The sequence below is a fragment of the Salarias fasciatus genome, chromosome 16 (genome assembly GCF_902148845.1).
Source record: "Salarias fasciatus chromosome 16, fSalaFa1.1, whole genome shotgun sequence".
NCBI lineage: Eukaryota > Metazoa > Chordata > Actinopteri > Blenniiformes > Blenniidae > Salarias > Salarias fasciatus.
Window position 1 is genome coordinate 26642041 of NC_043760.1, and position 18643 is coordinate 26660683.

Sequence of the window (18643 nt, forward strand, 5' to 3'; positions counted from 1 at the left end):
ATTGGGACATTAATCTGGCAATTTATACAAATATATAGTAAAAGAACAACAACACAGTTACAAAATTAAGGATGATTGTCTGAAACAGTGAAAATATGTGATTTTCACAAAAGAAAGGTAAAACTAACTCAATATTACTCATATGTGATCTCTGTCTCAGTCTTATTGCTGCTTTCTTCATCATGTCATCAAGGATGCAACATAAGAAGCAGCCATGGAGATTTTCTGAGGAGTTTAAATCTGAATCCACCGCATGTGGATTAAATGTTCTTGGAATCAAAATACTTTATTAATCTCTGGAGGAGATTCATGAATTGACATGAAGAAGTGGTCTTCCTGTGGTTTACTGTGTTTATCAGCTACATTTTCTTTTTCATATGTTGAAATCAGTGACGGATCAATGATACCAAGTTATACATGTATAATTCTTTGCTGTTCATACTGCGAACACATGATTTCATGTTCTGCTCTGAGCTGAGTAAAACAGCGACTAACCACTTCCTCGTGTGGAGCCTCCTCTGCAGATGCATTCAGGGCTGATGAGACTCTTCTCACTCTCTGTCTGAACGACACAATGTTCAGTTCAAACCAAGCAGCTCTGCTCTTCTTCCAGCTGCTGGGGATGCATCGTGTCTTTGGAGGTACGGCAAGGTTTACATTACTGATAACAAATTCAATTCAAGTCCAGATTGTCTTTAGTGCTGACTGGATGTTTTCTTTAGGGGATGTTTCAGTTCAGCAGAGGAGGACGGTGGTGTTCAGAGGAGAACCAGTAGAGCTCAACTGTAATATTTCCACAATACCTGCAAATCAATTCTCCTGGATGAAAGACAAAGTTCTGATTTTTGCCTTCTCTAAGAATGAGACTCTTTATAACCTCTCCTCTCCAAGACAAATCATACATCAGGACTCTTTTACCAAGCTCAGTATTCTGAATGCTCAGGCTGAAGATGAAGGACTTTATTCATGCTCTGTAGCCAGGATGGATGGTTTTTATGAAACTGAATGGAATGTAACTGTGACTGAGAAACCTGAGAAAGGTAGGTAAACCTTCTGGATGGCTCAATAACTCCACAGCAGATAAAATATAATCTAAATTCTGTCTGAATCTAATTCTCTTCTGTTTTGATGCAGATTCATGGGAATTTCTGATTATACTCGCAGCAGGATTTCTTCTCTGCTGCATAATATTAACTGTCTGCATCTACAGGTGAGAGAAAGTTTAAGATGATCTCTAATTCAAGTCTGATTCACACATTCATTAAATTCTTTCTGTTGGAGGAAGATGTTCAATAATCTGGATATTCAGGTGTTAATGAACACCACACGCAGTTAAATAAACATTGAATTACACAATATGCACTCATATAATATGGTCTGTCTTTAAATTAGCAAAAGCCCCAAATGTTAAACTATAAACAATTTTCAGTCTTCTAAAACCAAAGTATTTAACTTATGATTTAACTCATTTATTTAATATTTGTTTACCACAGCATTCAGTAACATCTGAAGATGGTTATTTTCAAGACATCATATGACTTATCGATTGGAGAGCTTCAGAGAGTTTCAGCTCAGAAAAACTCGCCAGATGGAACATGTGAAAAAATACACAGAGACCAGTGTGACTGAGATGACCACGCACACACACACACACACACACACACACACACACACACACGTTTGTACTTATATCGTTGTGAGGACACTCGTTGGGATTACAGTCAGGTTGGCACCAAACCAAGTCGGCCCTGGCCAACTCGGCACCGCCCCCGGGATACAGTCAAGTCGGTATCAAGCCAAGTCAGCATCGCGAGGGGGGGGGGCTCTCAAGTGGCCGAGTTGGTTGGTGCTGACTTCACTGTAAGCTGCTTACCAACTCGGCCAAAAGCCTTTTTTTTTTTTTTTTTAATCACGATGCTGGCTGCGGCGCGACGATTTGCACAGTGTTTTGACGATCTGTTTGAACCGAGTAGCTTAGCTACAAGCGCTTAGCCGCTGTCTGGTCATGTGACCGGTCCCCAAGGCATTCTGGGAATCATAGTGCAACGATGCCTGCATCATTATTATAACTGTGCAAATCCTCACGTTGCAGCCGGCATCAGCTCCAGGATTTGCACAGTTTTATAATAATAATGCAGGCGACTGGTTTGATCAAACGCCGCCTGGTCACATGATGTGGTCACATGACCAGACAGCTGCTCACGCTGCGCGCTAGTAGCTAAGCTACTCGGTTCAAACAGAAAGTCAAACATGAAGCTCCAGGTACATTCTCCACCTCTAGCCTGTCATGATTCACCATAATCACACAGTTTGTCCTCCAGTCCCCCGCCTGCTACGTGAGGAGAAGTAGCGTGCGAAAAAAACTGTGCAAATCATTGCGCCGCAGCCGGCATCGTGATTTAAAACATAGCAAAAAAAAAAAAGAGGCCGTCGCACCGCAGCCATCGTGATTAAAAAAAAAAAGGCTTTTGGCCGAGTTGGTAAGCAGCTTACAGTCAAGTCGACACCGACCAACTCGGCCACTTGAGAGCCCCCACCCGCGAGGCCGACTTGGCTTGATGCCGACTTGACTGTATCCTGGAGGCGGTGCCGAGTTGGCCAGGGCCGACTTGGATTGGTGCCGACCTGACTGTATCCCCACTCATTGACATATTGCATTTCCTAGCCCCTAACCCTAACCATCAAAAATAAATGCCTAACCTGAACCTATGCCCTAAACCCAATTGTAACCCCAAATCAAAAACCAAGTCTTGACCCTCAAAAACGTCAAAAAAGGCCTTTTGAAAAGTGAGGACCGGCAAAAATGTCCTCACTTCACAAAAATGTCCTCACTCTGTTGGTGAAAAACTAATTTTGGTTCTTACCTTTTGGGTATGTACAAGAACATACACACACACACACACACACACACACACACACACACACACACACACACACACACACACACACACACACACACACACACACAAACACAAACACAAAAACACACACATACACACACACACACACACACACACACACACACACACACACACTTGGAATTTCTTCATATCACAAACATTTAAAATTCATAGGTCAGTTTCATCACCGAAACATATACGTAATATTGCTGATCTGAAAAATATTGTTTGTGTCTCACTCAGTTCACTGACTTCCTCTCCAGGATGAGAACCGACGATGTGAACGACAACAGGACCCTCACTAAAGTTTTTTATCATGGTCTGCAAAGGGAAGAGGTTAGAGGAACATTGTGGTTACTTTTTTCCGTGAAGTCATCAACACTTTGTCCAAATATATTTCAATGTTAATCTATTTTCCACTGTGCAAACTTAAGTTGTTGTCGGGTTTCACCTTTTCTGCAGATGATCTTGACGTCTTCAAACCGGTGCTGCCAGCAGGAACAATCACACGTTATATATAAATGCAAGACTCTGTGAGGTCAACTGAGCAAACAGAATCTCAGATGAGAACTGGAAGAAAGAAGAAACCTGTTGGATCAGAGTTCAGCAAAAGAAGATGTTTGGACATGTTTGAAAAGTAATAATAGTGTGTGTGTGTGTGTGTGTGTGTGTGTGTGTGTGTGTGTGTGTGTGTGTGTGTGTGTGTGTGTGTGTGTGTGTGTGTGAGAGAGAGAGAGAGAGAGAGAGAGAGAGTGTATGTGTATTAAAAACTCAGTAGTAAGGAGCAGAATGAGTTTTTACTATAATCAACACCAAAAGAGTGTAGACATCTTTGTGAAGTGAGGACATTTTTGCTGGTCCTCATTTTTCGACAGACTTTTTTGGACCTTTCGAAGGGTTAAGGCTTGATTTTTGGTTTAGAGTTACAATTAGGTTTAGGTTAGGTTGAGGGTATGGGTTTGCCTCGTAAACCAGACCCGCCCACTCCTCATCCGTTTGGATTTGGAGTTGAGCTCAGTCTGGGTAGGAGCCCATAGAAGGGGATTTCACTTGGTCTGAAACGACTGAGCCAATCAGCGTTTCCGCTTTTTGTTTTCAATTTTTTTTGGCGAATTCCAGTGGCTAAACCGGAAGTGACGCTATCGCTGCGCGTAGCGGAGATGACGGACTTTAACTTTAACCTTTTTCTGACAGCTGCAATAAGTAAAGTTATAGCCAAAATACTAAGAATTACAACAATCAAGCAAGAGCAAGAGTCTGAAGGGTCTGCACTTGGTGAGTTTCTAACAGGAAAAGACGTTTTCGCGTGTCTTTGTGTGTAAGGAAGCAGGAGCTAATGAGCTAATGCTAACCCTTAGAGAAGCGAACGCATTTTATTGACGTATTTGTTTTGAAGCGCTGATTGGCTGAAGTGCGCTGTCAGTCAAAGGAGTAACCAACACCCCCTGCAAGAAGTTTCAATGGGCTCCTAGCCAGACTAAGCTTAACTCCTAATCCAAATGTGGATGAGGAGTGAGCGGGTCTGGTTTACGAGGCTAGGTATAGGTTAGTTTGGCATTTCTTTTTGATTTTGGGTAAGGGGCGAGGAAATGCATTATGTCAATGAGTGTCCTCACAAAGATAAAAGTACAAACGTGTGTGTGCGTGTGTGTGCGTGTGTGTGCGTGTGTGTGCGTGTGTGTGTGTGTGTGTGTGTGTGTGTGTTTTCAAAACCCATCAGTGTTTTATGCAAATAATATAAATCTCAAACTTCAAAACATTTTGAACATCATCTACGTAACAAAAGTCAGTATGGGTTTAGGTCAGCTCGGTCAACATCGATCGCAATAATTGAGGCAGTGGAAGAGATTTCGTGTAGCCTAGAAAAAAGAAATGTGCGGTCGGAATATTTATGGATATCCAAAAGGCTTTCGATACTCTTAATCATGGCATTTTATTAAAAAAAATAGAAAGATATGGTATTAGGGGAGTGACTTTGGGCTGGATTCAAACTGTTTATTGGGGAGACAGCAGAATGTGAAGATGGGCGAAATTTCCTCTGGTTGTTTGGACATTGCTTTTGGGGTCCCACAGGGGTCTGTACTGGGTCCAAAATTATTTATTTGATATATTAATGACATATTTAATGTATCAAAATTGTTTACATTAATTCTCTTTGCAGATGATACTAACATATTTTATTCCAGAGATCATTATAGCAATTTAATATATAATGTAAATAATGAATTAGTAAAATTAAACTGTCCTTAAATTTAAATAAAGCCAAAGTTATGTTCTTTGGGAATTGTAATAGAAGTCTGGACCCAGCAATAAATATAGATGGTGATTATTTAGAGGTAGTGTCAGAAATCAAATTCTTAGGAATTATTATTGAGAGCAAATTAAACTGGAAAGCACACTTAAGACATATCCAAAATAAGGTATCTAAAAGCATTTAAATTATCAATAAAGCTAAATATTTCCTAGAACACCATTCATTGTACTTATTATATTGCTAATTAGTTTTTCCATACTTAACTTGGGCAAACAATTACAGAAGTGTCCTGCATCCCCTCTTCATTCTTCAAAAACGTGCTTTAAGAGTTATACATAAGGTAGGTTATTACGACCACACTACTATCTTATTTCTGCAGTCCAAACATTTAAAGCTTCATGATTTGGCTAATTTTTACACTGCTCAAATTCTGTTTAAAGCCAGTGAAAAGGTACTCCCAGTGAACATTCAAAAGCTTTTTGTCGACAGGGAAGGTCAGTATAGTCTGAGAGGGCGTGGCAACTTAAAAGTTCCAGCAGTAAGAACCAATCGGAAAAGTTTTTGCGTTTCTGTGTGTGGCGTCAAACTCTGGAACCAACTGGGATCTGATCTCAAGCAATGTCCAAATATTCACCAGTTTAAATCAAGATATAAAAAAATACTTCTTACTAATTACAAGAATGAAGACAATGAATAATGTGTGTGTTTATATACGTGTATACATGTAGATGCATGTATTTAAAAAAAAAATCTTCCAATGTTAAAACTGTATGGAAATTAGGGGTGATGCGATGCTAAATTATATCTTCTGATGTTGAAATTGTATAGGAATTGAGGGTGACGACGGTGTTACATTTTTTTTTCTTCAATCTATTTCTATGTATAGGAGAACATTTGCGAAATGTGTGTCATACATATTGCAGCAGTCTATGTGTCTTGAAGAAAAAAGGGGTGGGTTTAAATAAGCTTGTCTTCTGCCCACTCCCTTTTGAGCTGGAGCTGATTCATTAATGTTTTTTCTTTTCTTTCGTTGTTTCTGTTTTTGGTTTCCTCAAAGCTGAAGTTTGTTTTATTTCTTTTGTTCTTTTTCTTTTTTGTCCTGGCTCAAAATAAAGACATTCATAAATCATAAATCATAAAAAAAATGTTCAGAAAAAAAAGCAATAGAATTCCAAAGCTCTGGTTGCCTCATTTTCTGTTCCTTTCTGAGTCTCTTATGTTTCCTCCTCTCCTATACTTCTAGTTCATATTCTTGTTTCAGATGATGTTTATCTTGTACTATATTGTTTAACAACCATAATTCTCTTCTACTCTTTTAATAAATTATATTCATGTCTTTGTTCTCACGTCTGCTTCCATGTTTCAGGCCTATATTGTGTCTTTCAGAGTTCTTTCTCTCCTCTCACCTGATGTGTCTTGTGTCTTTACCTTTGTGTTTCTCTGTGCTCCTTCTCTCTGATGACCTCCTTCTTGTCAAGTCTTTACTACTGTTGAATGTATAGAAACATCATGATTATTCATGTGTCCCAGGTTATAATGAAACATTTAAATATTGCTGAGTTAGTTTTTTTTATCTGACAGTTCAGTAAGAATCCATCATTCAGTTCTTCTTTCTCTGTTGTAGCCGGCCTGTCAGCATTCAGCTCACATGAAGCAAATTCAGCCACTAAAGTTCTAAACATTGACAATGGAATAGAGACAGAAGACAAGGAATAAAAATGATGTTCAAACTGTATTAATCAATCACAAAATGGAGCACAACATTTAGAGATTGAACCTTTCTTGGCTTTATGTCCATGTGTGGCATGTGCATGTTGAGTGTTCAGCATCACTGATTCATAATAACATTAAAAGAACAATATCCATCCATCCATCTTCTAAACCACTTCTCCTTCTCAGGGTTGCAGGTGGCTGGAGCCGATCCCAGCTGCTGTGGGCGAGGGCGGGGTCCACCCTGGACAGGTCGCCAATCTGTCGCAGGGCTGACACATGGAGACGAACTACCATTCACACTCACACCTCGGGGCAATTTAGGGTGATCAATTAACCTGACATGCATGTTTTTGGGCCATGGGAGGAAGCCAGAGAACCTGAAGGGAACCCACGCACACATGGGGAGAACATGCAAACTCCACACAGAAAGGCCCCGAGCCCCGGCCGGTAATTGAACCCAGGACCTTCTTGCTGTGAGGCAAGAGCGCTAACCACTGCAACAATAAATGTACAAATTAGAACATTCAGTGAAATACGTCAACCGACAGTCAATATTCATAAAAACAGGGCAAGATGCACAACATGCACAATTACAGGAAAGTCAGAGAAGATGTTGAAGAGAGTAAGAATGGGTGATGCAGAAAACACTCTGAAATAAAAGAATTAAATCAACAGAAAGAGAAATAGTGAAATGAATAAACTTGCTCAGCATGAACTCACAGCACCATGAGGATAAAGGACAAAGTGTAAAGCCAGGTTTACACTTGCACGACTTTTTGCCACGATGTTGTCGTGGCAAGGCGTGCCAATCTGGGGTCACACAAACTGGCAGGCTCCCGCACTGTTCACGACCAGTTCACGAATAGTTCACGAATGCGCACGAATGCACAGCCGTCAGCGTCACAAACTGGCACGACGCATAGTTTGAGCATTGTTTACGTGCTTCCCACATTGGCACGACGTGGTTGCGCAATTCGGCACGCCATATAAAAAGGGGGCTTCCCCAACCCCGGGTCGTGGCATGGCAGTGCGTGCCTCAAAATTCTCATCCCAACATGGCACGCAGTCACGACGGGTTTATGCACACTTCACGCCACTTTACGAGTAGTTTGCGACACGATTCGTGCCAATGCGTGCCACAGAATCGTGAAAGTGGAAACCTGGCTTAACTTTCCCTGAAAGTCACAGTTTAAGTTAATTCTAAGGACAGAGGTGATCATAGCTCCTCCTGCTGGTGTGTAGTACAATTATAGCACTTCTTCACTGAATGAGAAACATTTTAACTTGTATTCTGTATGAACCCTCCACTGCCATTTCCCTCTGTCCAGCATTTCTGTGAAGATATTCATACTCTGATCCTCTCAGTCAGATGCTTTGACACAGTGGTGTGTGTTGTGGTTATTGACCAAATTGAAATTATCAATAAAAAATATGAATGGCTGAACCGAAAATGATTCGGCAGGCATATTGAGGTGTGTTGTTTATGTTGCACGTGCACAAGGATGACACCGGATGTCCACGTGCCAATGGAATTTATTTTTATACAGGGGCTCTGCAAACGCAATACAAACAATAAATGTTTGGAACATATATGCTGCTCTCTGCCCCGAGTCCGCTCCTGTTCTGGCTTCTTCGTGGGTTTTTTTCAGTTTTCTAACACAAATAATGCAAAACTAAACAATAATACTACAAAGCATAACATGAAAACACATAACACGGCCAGATCAGCACTTGATGCTAGTGATAGTCTCCCTCTACTGATCTCAAACACATTAACTACATAACACACAACACTGTGAAGCAAGGGTAGACTTCCTCAAAACATATCTATGGCACTTGTGCACTTAACTCACCTGCAAACGCAATACAAACAATAAATGTTTGGAACATATATGCTGCTCTCTGCCCCGAGTCCGCTCCTGTTCTAGCTTCTTCGTGGGTTTGAGAAACAGCACCACTTTCCTCTAAGAATACTCATGCTGCCTCCTACTGGCAGATTTGAGTATTGCCCGAGATCCACAGCAAGCAGGTGAGCAGTGACACAAGGCTTACAATGACATCAATTGCAATAAAATAAAAGTGGGGGGGCAAGACAATCAACAAAACTACAACTCTGGACATCAAAATAACAAACTGAATGTCCAGGGTGCCACACCCCTCCCTACTTACAAAAAGAAAAAAAATGCTGATACATTTTTTTTTTTAAATACTCCATAAGCATATTTTGTTGCAGCACTGGTGTCTCTTCTTGAAAATCACTATGGTTCCACACACACTGATGGTCCTTGCCCATACAAAAAACATTCTTGACAGTGCATTTAATGTTAATAACATTTGCTCAAAGTACTGCACAATTGATAGACCATGACACATTTTTGTGAGGGAAAACCCAACATTTGTTTTCAATGTCTGTAAATAACATTCCCCTGCTGGGATATCTTAAGTCCTGTAAACAGACCCCATCTTCGGCCAACATTTTACTCTGGTCTGCTACCACATTATCCTCCTCTTTACAGTTTCAAACGCCACAATGTTCATTACATTCATAAATACTACAACATGCACTTCAGGAGTATTATTACATTTTTTCCACATTCTTTTTCTAGTTTCCAATCTCAGTCTCTGGTCTGTTAACAGTTGCTGCTTGAGTTATGAGAATGTGGGTATGTCTGAGAGCGTCCATGGTCTCCACAGACTCTGGAAACAGTGTCGTGGTTCGCTCACCTCAACGCTGTCTATACCCACTTGTCTTAGGGTAGGCCGTCCCAGCTCATCATAGGTCAGTGTCTTTGGCTGCCGTCGCACTCTCTGAGGATGGATGTGTTGTGCACGAGGTGGTGATTCTGGGTCAGTATCAGAGTCTCCCATTGGTTGATGCTGCGCCTCCTGACCAGATGTTTGCTCTCTTGGTTGCTCCTGGAGGTCATGATGATCTTGAGATGCTTGCAGCTCCAGCTCCTCCTCTCCTCTCACATCCTGCAGCTCTGGTTCACAGTCTCTTGCCTGCTGTTCTCCCACCTGTTCAGAGGCTTCAGTTGCAACAGTTGGGGCATCCACTTCACTTCCCTGGTTATGACGGTGTGAAAACGTCCACATGATTTCACCTTCATCCTCACTTTCACTGTTTGTGTCCTGAGACTGTGACTTTTGCTGGGTTCTGCGTTTGTCTTGTTTCAATCCTCTTTCTCTTTTGTTCTGCTGTTTTCTCTCTGTTTCTGTCACAGGTAAGCTGTCACATAGGAGCAGCAGGTTTCTGTGGACTGTGCGGCTTCTTCCACCTCTCTCTGGTTTGATGTCATACACAGGGATTTCTGGGCTCTTTTGACTCACTACCACATACACTGCATCCTCCCAGTGTGAACGAAGCTTTCCAGGCCCTCCTCTCTCAGTGAGATTGCGGAGCAGAACCCTGTTGCCAGGAAGAAGTTCGGTTCCGTAGACCTTTTGGTCATAGTGTCTTTTGCCTCGAGATGCTTCTTTTTGAGCTGCTGCTGATGCAATCTCATAGGCCTCTTTCATCCTGGACTGCCACTTCATCACATAGTCCTCATAGCTCATTTGCTGTTCCTGTGATGTCAAGTTGAACAGAATGTCCACAGGGAGTCTGGGTGTGCGGCCAAACAACAGATAGTAAGGAGAGAACCCAGTAGCCTCGCTTCGAGTGCAGTTGTAGGCGTGGACTACTTTGTTCAGTGAGTTCTTCCAATCTGCTTTTTCAGCATCAGTCAGCGTTCTCAGCATTGACAAAAGGGTTCTGTTGAAGCGTTCCACTTGTCCGTTACCTTGCGGATGGTATGGAGTTGTGTGAGAGCCACGCATACCACAGACCTTTTGCAGTTGGGAGAACAGCTGATTCTCAAATTCTCTTCCCATGTCATGATGGATCCTGACAGGAAAACCAAAGTTGAGAGCAAAATGGTTGAACACCTTATCCACCACTGTTTTTGCTGATTTGTTTGTAGTTGCATAAGCCTGTGCAAAGCGTGTAAAGTGATCCATTACCACTAAGATGTACTCGTACCCATGTTTGCAGGTCTCAAGATGTAAAAAGTCAATAGACACCAGTTCAAAAGGGTAAGTAGTGGTAATGGAAGTCAGTGGTGCTCTGGTGGTCTTGCTTGGCCGCTTTCTCTTTAGGCATTCACAGGCGTGCATCACAAAGTGTTCAACATCATTTTGCATTCTCGGCCAGTAGAACCGGTCTCTGATCAGCCCTAGAGTTCTCTCTACTCCCAAATGTCCCATTTCCTTGTGGAGCTCTGTGAACACAATGTCATGGTATTCTTTAGGGAGCAGGAGCTGATCCCTTCCATTGGTGCTCCTGTATAAAACTCCATCCTTATCCACATGCAATCTGCTCCATTGTCGCAGCAGGATTCTGACCTCAGGTGGTTCCGTTTTCAAAGCACGACCTTTTGGCAGAAGGCCATTTTGTTTGATTTGCAGAACACGACCAATTACTGCATCTTTTTCCTGGCTCACCCTGATTTCTTCTGGTGAGAGAGATTTTCCTGCAGACATTGTTGTGGGATCTTGAACAAGACTGATGGCACTCTGATTGACAACAGTGAGCTCACAAGCTGAGCTCTCTCTCTGCAACACTGTACTCTCTACAGCAGCCCTGATTACATCCTGCTTTACTTCTGCTGTGCACTGTGCCATGTACCTGTTGATGTCGAGGGGTAGTCGGGAGAGGCCATCAGCATCTGCATTCTTTTTGCCTGGTCGGTATCTGATTGTGAAATTGAAGTCCGCCAATTCACCCACCCACCTATGGCCTGTTGCATTCAGTCTGGCTGTTGTGAGGACATAAGTTAGGGGGTTATTGTCCGTGTACACAAAGAAATGTGGCGCGTAATAAAGGTAATCTCTGAAGCGCTCACAAATTGACCACTTCAAGGCCAAAAATTCCAGCTTCCCAGAGTGCATATGATAATTTTTTTCAGCGGGTGTTAATGTTCTTGAACCATATGCAATCACTTTCATCTTGCCTTCTCTTGGCTGATATAACACAGCCCCCAGGCCCTCTTGAGAGGCATCACAGTGGAGGATGAATGGCTCAGAAAAATCAGGATAGCCCAAAATAGGTGGTTCAGTCAGGCAGTCGATCAAGTTGTTTAGAGCATCCTGGTGGCTCTGAGTCCAACTGATGGGTGAGCTGGGTGGTGGACGGCCCTTATGCTTTGCACTAACCCTTTTTCCTTTTGGTTTTGATGCAGGTGGTGTGGTTCTGTCTGGAGGCAGGGTGAGTAGCTGGTACAATGGCTTTGCCACTTTAGAGAAATCTGGGATATAAACCCTGTAGTAGGAGAGGAAGCCGAGGACTCTGCTCAGTTCTCCCACTGTGGATGGTGGTTTATCCTTGAGGGCTTGGACAGGTGCTACCTCAGCTGGATCCATGGTATAACCCTCCTCTGACACCATCCGGCCAAGAAAACGCACTCTCCGCTTGAAGATGTCACACTTCTTTGGGCTGAGTTTGACACCATGTTTCTGGTATCTCTGCAATACAGCACGGATATGGTCCAGGTGGCTGCTGAAAGAAAGTGAGTGGACGAGGTTGTCATCTAGGTATGGCTGGCAGACAACGTCACGAAGGCCTCTCAGACAGTCCTCCATACTCCTTTGAAACTCTGCTGGTGCTGAGCTGAGGCCAAATGGAATGCGGTTCCACTGGTACAAACCCCAAGGTGTTATGAAGGCTGTGAGGGGACGACTTTCAGATTCCAGGAACCCCTGATGATATGCTTTTCCCTGATCAAGGACCGAAAACCAGGAGCTGCCATGCAGGGAGTCAAGCATATCCTGGATCCTCGGAATTGGATGTCTGTCTGGTACTGATTTACGGTTGAGTTCTCTGTAATCACAGCATAGCCTCAATTCTCCTGTCTTTTTTCGGACACAGACAATTGGGGAGGAGTATGGTGACCTTGATTCTGAAATCCATCCCCGGTTCAGTAGATCTTGGAGGTACTCTTTCACCTCTTGGTGCAGGGGTTTTGGCACTGATATGTAGGTTTTTCGAACAGGAGTAGTGTCATGCAGTGTGATGTGCATGCTTAGGCTGGGGATGCATCCCACGTCCTTATCATCATAAGCAAAAGCATGGCACTCCTCCCTTAAGAGCTGTTTCACAATCTGCTGCTCGTCATCAGTGAGGTGGTCTAACTTGACAGGTGGATCCCACTGGGAGGGCTTGTTGTTGTGCTGTGGGTGAGTGGTTACCTCATTTAACTGTAGAGGATGTTGCACCATGTTCTGTTCAGGTGTTTCTGGTATCTTGTCAGGAGGCTCCATTGTGAGAGGATACACCGTTTTCGTTTCTTCCAGGTGGCCCAGGAATGTGCGAGGGAATATGGTGACATCCGTCTTGGTGGTGTTTGCAATTGCCACTGGGATGCATGCAAACCTTGCTTCGCTGATAGTGACGAGCCCCTCCTGGATCACCAGACCTTCAGGCAGCTGTGAAGAGACACTTGGAACAAACAACAGGCTCTCCCCCGCAAACTGGGCTCCAACCTGTGCGTGAACATAAGAAGTGGTTATCTGTTCAGCAGCTAGACGAATTCCCCTCTTGCCTGTCTGCACTGTTCCAACACTTTCATATGGATCTGGTGTCTGGAGTAACTTTAGCATGGATTTCGCTGTGCCTGCAGTCACTGAGAAGATTTCACTGATTTTTTGAATGTTCTGTAATCTTGGTTGTCTCTTATCCCACTTCCCCACTACTTCCTCAATCACATTGAATCCAATAATAGGCTGTTCTGCAACATTGGGGTCACTGGATACTAGCAAGGGGACTAAGAGTGTTCTTTTGGGGCAATTGTCACAGTCCAAATAAAACTCAGTCTCGATCCATCCATCATATGGAATTTCACTTCCATTTGCAGCCAATGCTACCAGTGGTTCTGTCCCCAAAAGCTCAGAAAGAGGCTTGACAGTGCTCTGTGGGAGGTGCTGTTTGCGCCACTCATTGTTGATCAGACTTGCCTGAGCTCCAGTGTCCCATAGAACCTCAACTGGTACGTTGTCCAAGTGGCACTGGACCGTACATCTTCTCCCAATGAGGCCGATGAGCTTGGTTTGGCGTTGTGAGGGCATGTAGCCACTAGATGGCGCATTGCCGCTTTCACTGTTGTCTGGCTGTGGGGTGTCTGGAGGAAAATCTGTGTTTTCACCTGATAGTCCTTGTGAAGGGGAGAAGGTGTTTGGCAGGAACACAGAACTGACTTGGGACCTGGAGGGCTGGTGGGCTACTGGGGGTCCCGGGTCAGCAGCCCTCTCCCGTTTCCCTGAGTGAACCTGGTCTGCCTGCAGCCACGAGAGAGATGACCTTCCTGTCCACAACGATAGCAGTGTCTACATGTGTCGCCAACCTGAGCCTCTCGGCACGCTTGACATCCTCTGGCCCATCTTGCTGCTGGTGGTGCTGGAGTGGTGGTCTTGGGTTTTGGCTTTGTTGCTTCTAATGTGTCGCTGACCATTTTCCTCACTTCCAGAACTTCCGCCTTGAGACCCTCGATTAGTTTTGCCACCTCTGAATCTGGGTTTTTACTTTGCCCTTGTTTTTTCTTTGTGAGGGCTCCTGCACCTCCTGCCACTTGAGTCTCTTCAGTGGTGCCAGCAACAGTGTTCAGCGGAGGCTGTCTATTGTTGTGCTGAAGCTCAGTTTGTATTTCATTTACTCGTGGTGGCTTGACTGTTGTGTTCCTCCGAAGCTTGTTTTGGCGCTCTAGCTCAAGACTGGCAGCCTCATTTATCTTCTCAATGAGAACCTCATCAGTTACTTTGGGGTTGCTGAGGTGAGGTTTTAATTGAAACTTCACTGCTTCACTAAGCAAACCAGTCTCGAGTGATCGCAGGAACTTACGTTGGATTAAGTCCGAGCTGAACTGCTCCTCTGTGGCCTCATCACCTGACTTCCAGAGCAGTTTCTCCCTGAGCTCTATTGCTCTGAAAAGGAAGTCTTGAGCAGATTCTTTTGCATCTTGGGATATGTTCATGAGCCTATGAAGCAGGTCAGATGAAGAATCCACTTTATAATGTCCTCTTAGTATGGTTCTTAATGTGGGAAGTGTGAGGTCTCGCTTCACTTCCAGCAGATCACGAAGATGAAGGCCAGGGCTTACTGCTTTAATCACAGCTTCAATGATTTCTGACTCTGAGTAGCCCTTCTTAAGGCCGGACTCGATCTGGTTGATCAGACTGGTAAAAGATAATTTTTCCTTCTGTCCAGCCTCCCCGATTTGACCCCATATCCTGAAATCTTTCCTCAATGTCACCTCTGGTGTGAAGGATGAAGGCTGACTGACTTCTCTTTCTTTTGCAATTCTGCTCCCCAAAGCTTCAATCTTCTCCTCCAGAACACGACGTGCTTCTGCCTGAGCCTGCTGAAGCTGTGCATACTCTTGCTGCAATTTTGTTATTTCACTCGATTCTGGTTGTTGTATGTCTTCTTTGTCCGTAATCTGTGTTTGTAATGACTTTATCAGTGACTGGAGATCACTGATGCACTGCTGGAACACAAGAGATTCCTCCTCCTCCTCAATTTCATCCAAAGTTTTCTCCACAAGCCGAATCAGGAACCGACGGGACTGTCCGTTGAATCCCTTACCTGATGGCTCGCTGCACTTCAGATGCTGACACACCTTGATGAGTTCTGGTTTCTCCAGGTTCCACAACACGGCACTGATCTCATCTTTGAGTTCCTCCATCTTGGTCTTGCGTTCTTTCCTTGTTGTCTAGGTTCGTCTCTGAAGAAGGGACTGAATCTTCGTTCTCCACACAATCCCTCCTGGCTGGCTCGCCAGAATGTTGCACGTGCACAAGGATGACACCGGATGTCCACGTGCCAATGGAATTTATTTTTATACAGGGGCTCTGCAAACGCAATACAAACAATAAATGTTTGGAACATATATGCTGCTCTCTGCCCCGAGTCCGCTCCTGTTCTGGCTTCTTCGTGGGTTTTTTCAGTTTTCTAACACAAATAATGCAAAACTAAACAATAATACTACAAAGCATAACATGAAAACACATAACACGGCCAGATCAGCACTTGATGCTAGTGATAGTCTCCCTCTACTGATCTCAAACACATTAACTACATAACACACAACACTGTGAAGCAAGGGTAGACTTCCTCAAAACATATCTATGGCACTTGTGCACTTAACTCACCTGCAAACGCAATACAAACAATAAATGTTTGGAACATATATGCTGCTCTCTGCCCCGAGTCCGCTCCTGTTCTGGCTTCTTCGTGGGTTTGAGAAACAGCACCACTTTCCTCTAAGAATACTCATGCTGCCTCCTACTGGCAGATTTGAGTATTGCCCGAGATCCACAGCAAGCAGGTGAGCAGTGACACAAGGCTTACAATGACATCAATTGCAATAAAATAAAAGTGGGGGGGCAAGACAATCAACAAAACTACAACTCTGGACATCAAAATAACAAACTGAATGTCCAGGGTGCCACATTTAGCATGAATCAAAGAACTGTCAAGGTTTTGTGAGTCTCCTTGAAGTCCGGCACTAATGGGTGTGACTCTGTTTGGCACTGCTGTCAAAGTGTGAGCTTCTTCTACCTGTTTTTCTTCACACAGAAGTGTGAAACTTTTGTGTGCATATTCTGAAGAGATGTGACATCCTGTGGTTTTAGCAACAGCTGAAGGGTTGTGTTGGACATTTACAAATGGAAATATGAATTACTAAAGTCAGTGAGGCTTTACAGCACTGTGACACACATCATGTGAGTTTTGTCTAATGAATTCTGATTAAATGTTAAATTAAGACTATTTAAAATTAAGAGGTTTTCTGCACCAGAGATCAAAGAGGGAGGCTAAAACAGATAAATAAAATATAGGTTTGTGTATGTTCAAACCAGGACAGGACACAGGATGTTGCTTTTCAGGACTGCAGTGACTCTCTGACAACATGGAGGAACATTCATCATCAGTAATGCAAAAGATTTTAAACATCATCATTCTGAACATGTTCCTGCAGCATCTCACAAGTTACAAAGTATAGCCATGATTACAATACACACACACACACACACACACACACACACACACACACACACACACACACACACACACACACACACACACACACATACCATTTTTTAAAATAAGAGCATGTTTTAAAGTCTCTGTTTTATCAACTGTAACTGTCTAAAGGACATTTTTGCTGAAATTTATTTGAAATGTTTATTTTCCATTCTTGTCATAATTTCCTTATTTCAATTAATGGCTTACTAAAAAGTGATTTAAAAATATATTACCTTTAAAATTTTTTTTTTTTTTCTGGCAGTCCATCGATTTTTTCGATGAGGACGAGCTCTGTCGATCTCGAGAGAGATCGTGGACAAGCCGGGGCCAAGTTTATGGAGGAAATGAGATGCCCAGTCGACAGATCCCCCTTCTCAGCCTCGCTGGTAGTGTCCAACGGAAACGACAGGCTCTTACAGTCGGTACCAGCTTGGCCACAGGAGTTGGCGGAAGGTGCCGGAAGGTGCCGCAATCCGAGAACCAACCGCCTTTGGGGCTCCACTCCGGATTTTTCTGTAGTGGGGGGGTCTCCCTTAGCCTTTTAAAAATATTGGTTGATTAAAGAATGTATTGTTCCTCATGTACAGTTAAATTTATTTGATTTGGAGGATAGGTCACGTCTTCGAGTTCAGATGTCATGTGTGTGGTTAACACCAACATGGCTAAAGAGTGAGTGATTACGGCCGCAAAATACTAACTTTCCACATGGTCCAGGAGGCACACATGGTAACTTTAATTTTATACATTTATATTGTGTTGTATGTGTTCATAATGTTGAATAAGTGGTCCTGGAATGAACAACTGAATGTTTCCTGTTGATATGCTGATGTGATGGAACCTGTCTAAATGCTGGACGTTTTGTGAGACACTTTAAAAACAGAAGAGCTGTTTTTTAAATGTTTTTTATTTCTTTATTTTTGTAGTTCTCATGGTGTCTAAGGAGGAGTAGAGATTGAATAAAACTGGAAAAAAGACATCTGTATGTCTGCCTGGCCTTTCTTTGGACGGTGTAACTTCACCAACTTACATCTGTATAATACTGCGTTCCATCACAGAGGGCCACATGCAACACTGCCCTCTGGTGGCAGTAACAGTCTGTGATAAAACATCAGAGAGGTGAATTATCCAAACATAGAAACACTGGAGTGTTTGACTCTGACCTCCAGAACCTCTGAGAGGAACCTGGGAGTTACTGTTGACCAGGACTCATCCTTCAACTCCCAAGTCAAACACATCTTGAGGACTGCTTTATTCCAGCTGAAATGTGAAGGAAACTAGACTCCCAAACAGGTTGATGAAAATTTGGACTAAAAAAAAATCCTCACACATAAATGGCGCAAAGGTAAAAATATCAAAGATAATTACAGAATTATACAAGGTAAAAGACTTGTTGGATGACAAAACACTATACTGGTTTACATCCTATCTCACAGACAGGACTTTTATGGTGAGTCTGGACACCTGTTCTTCAAGGGTCCATGGGGTCACATGTGGGGTGCCCCAGGGTTCAATTTGAGGTCCTATACTTTTTAACCTTTACATGCTCCCTCTTGGCGCTGTCATCAGGAGACACAGAGTCAACTTTCACAGTTATGCTGATGATACACAGCTGTACATCTCTGTGTCTCCTGATGACACAAAGCGATAGACGCACTTTTCAACTGCATTTTCGATATCAAATCCTGGATGGCAGAAAACTTTCTCCAGCTTAACCAGGATAAA

General features: G+C 43.2%; 1 protein-coding gene across 1 annotated transcript; it reads left to right on the plus strand.

The window, feature by feature from the left end:
- The first annotated feature begins 544 nt into the window (after positions 1 to 544).
- LOC115402950 (uncharacterized) lies at positions 545 to 3581 on the plus strand. Its single transcript, XM_030111651.1, has 5 exons — positions 545 to 641; positions 723 to 1040; positions 1135 to 1210; positions 3164 to 3236; positions 3363 to 3581. The coding sequence occupies exons 1-5, from the start codon at positions 575 to 577 to the stop codon at positions 3435 to 3437; spliced, it is 609 nt and encodes a 202-aa protein (XP_029967511.1). The 5' UTR covers positions 545 to 574; the 3' UTR covers positions 3438 to 3581.
- The last annotated feature ends 15062 nt before the right edge of the window (positions 3582 to 18643 follow it).

Excerpts from the sequence above, each read along its gene's own strand:
- LOC115402950 (XM_030111651.1), top strand. The coding sequence starts at position 575 with ATGTTCAGTTCAAACCAAGCAGCTCTGCTCTTCTTCCAGCTGCTGGGG. Across the intron at positions 1,041-1,134 it reads GACTGAGAAACCTGAGAAAG|ATTCATGGGAATTTCTGATT; the intron begins GTAGGTAAACCT and ends GTTTTGATGCAG. Across the intron at positions 1,211-3,163 it reads TTAACTGTCTGCATCTACAG|GATGAGAACCGACGATGTGA; the intron begins GTGAGAGAAAGT and ends CTTCCTCTCCAG.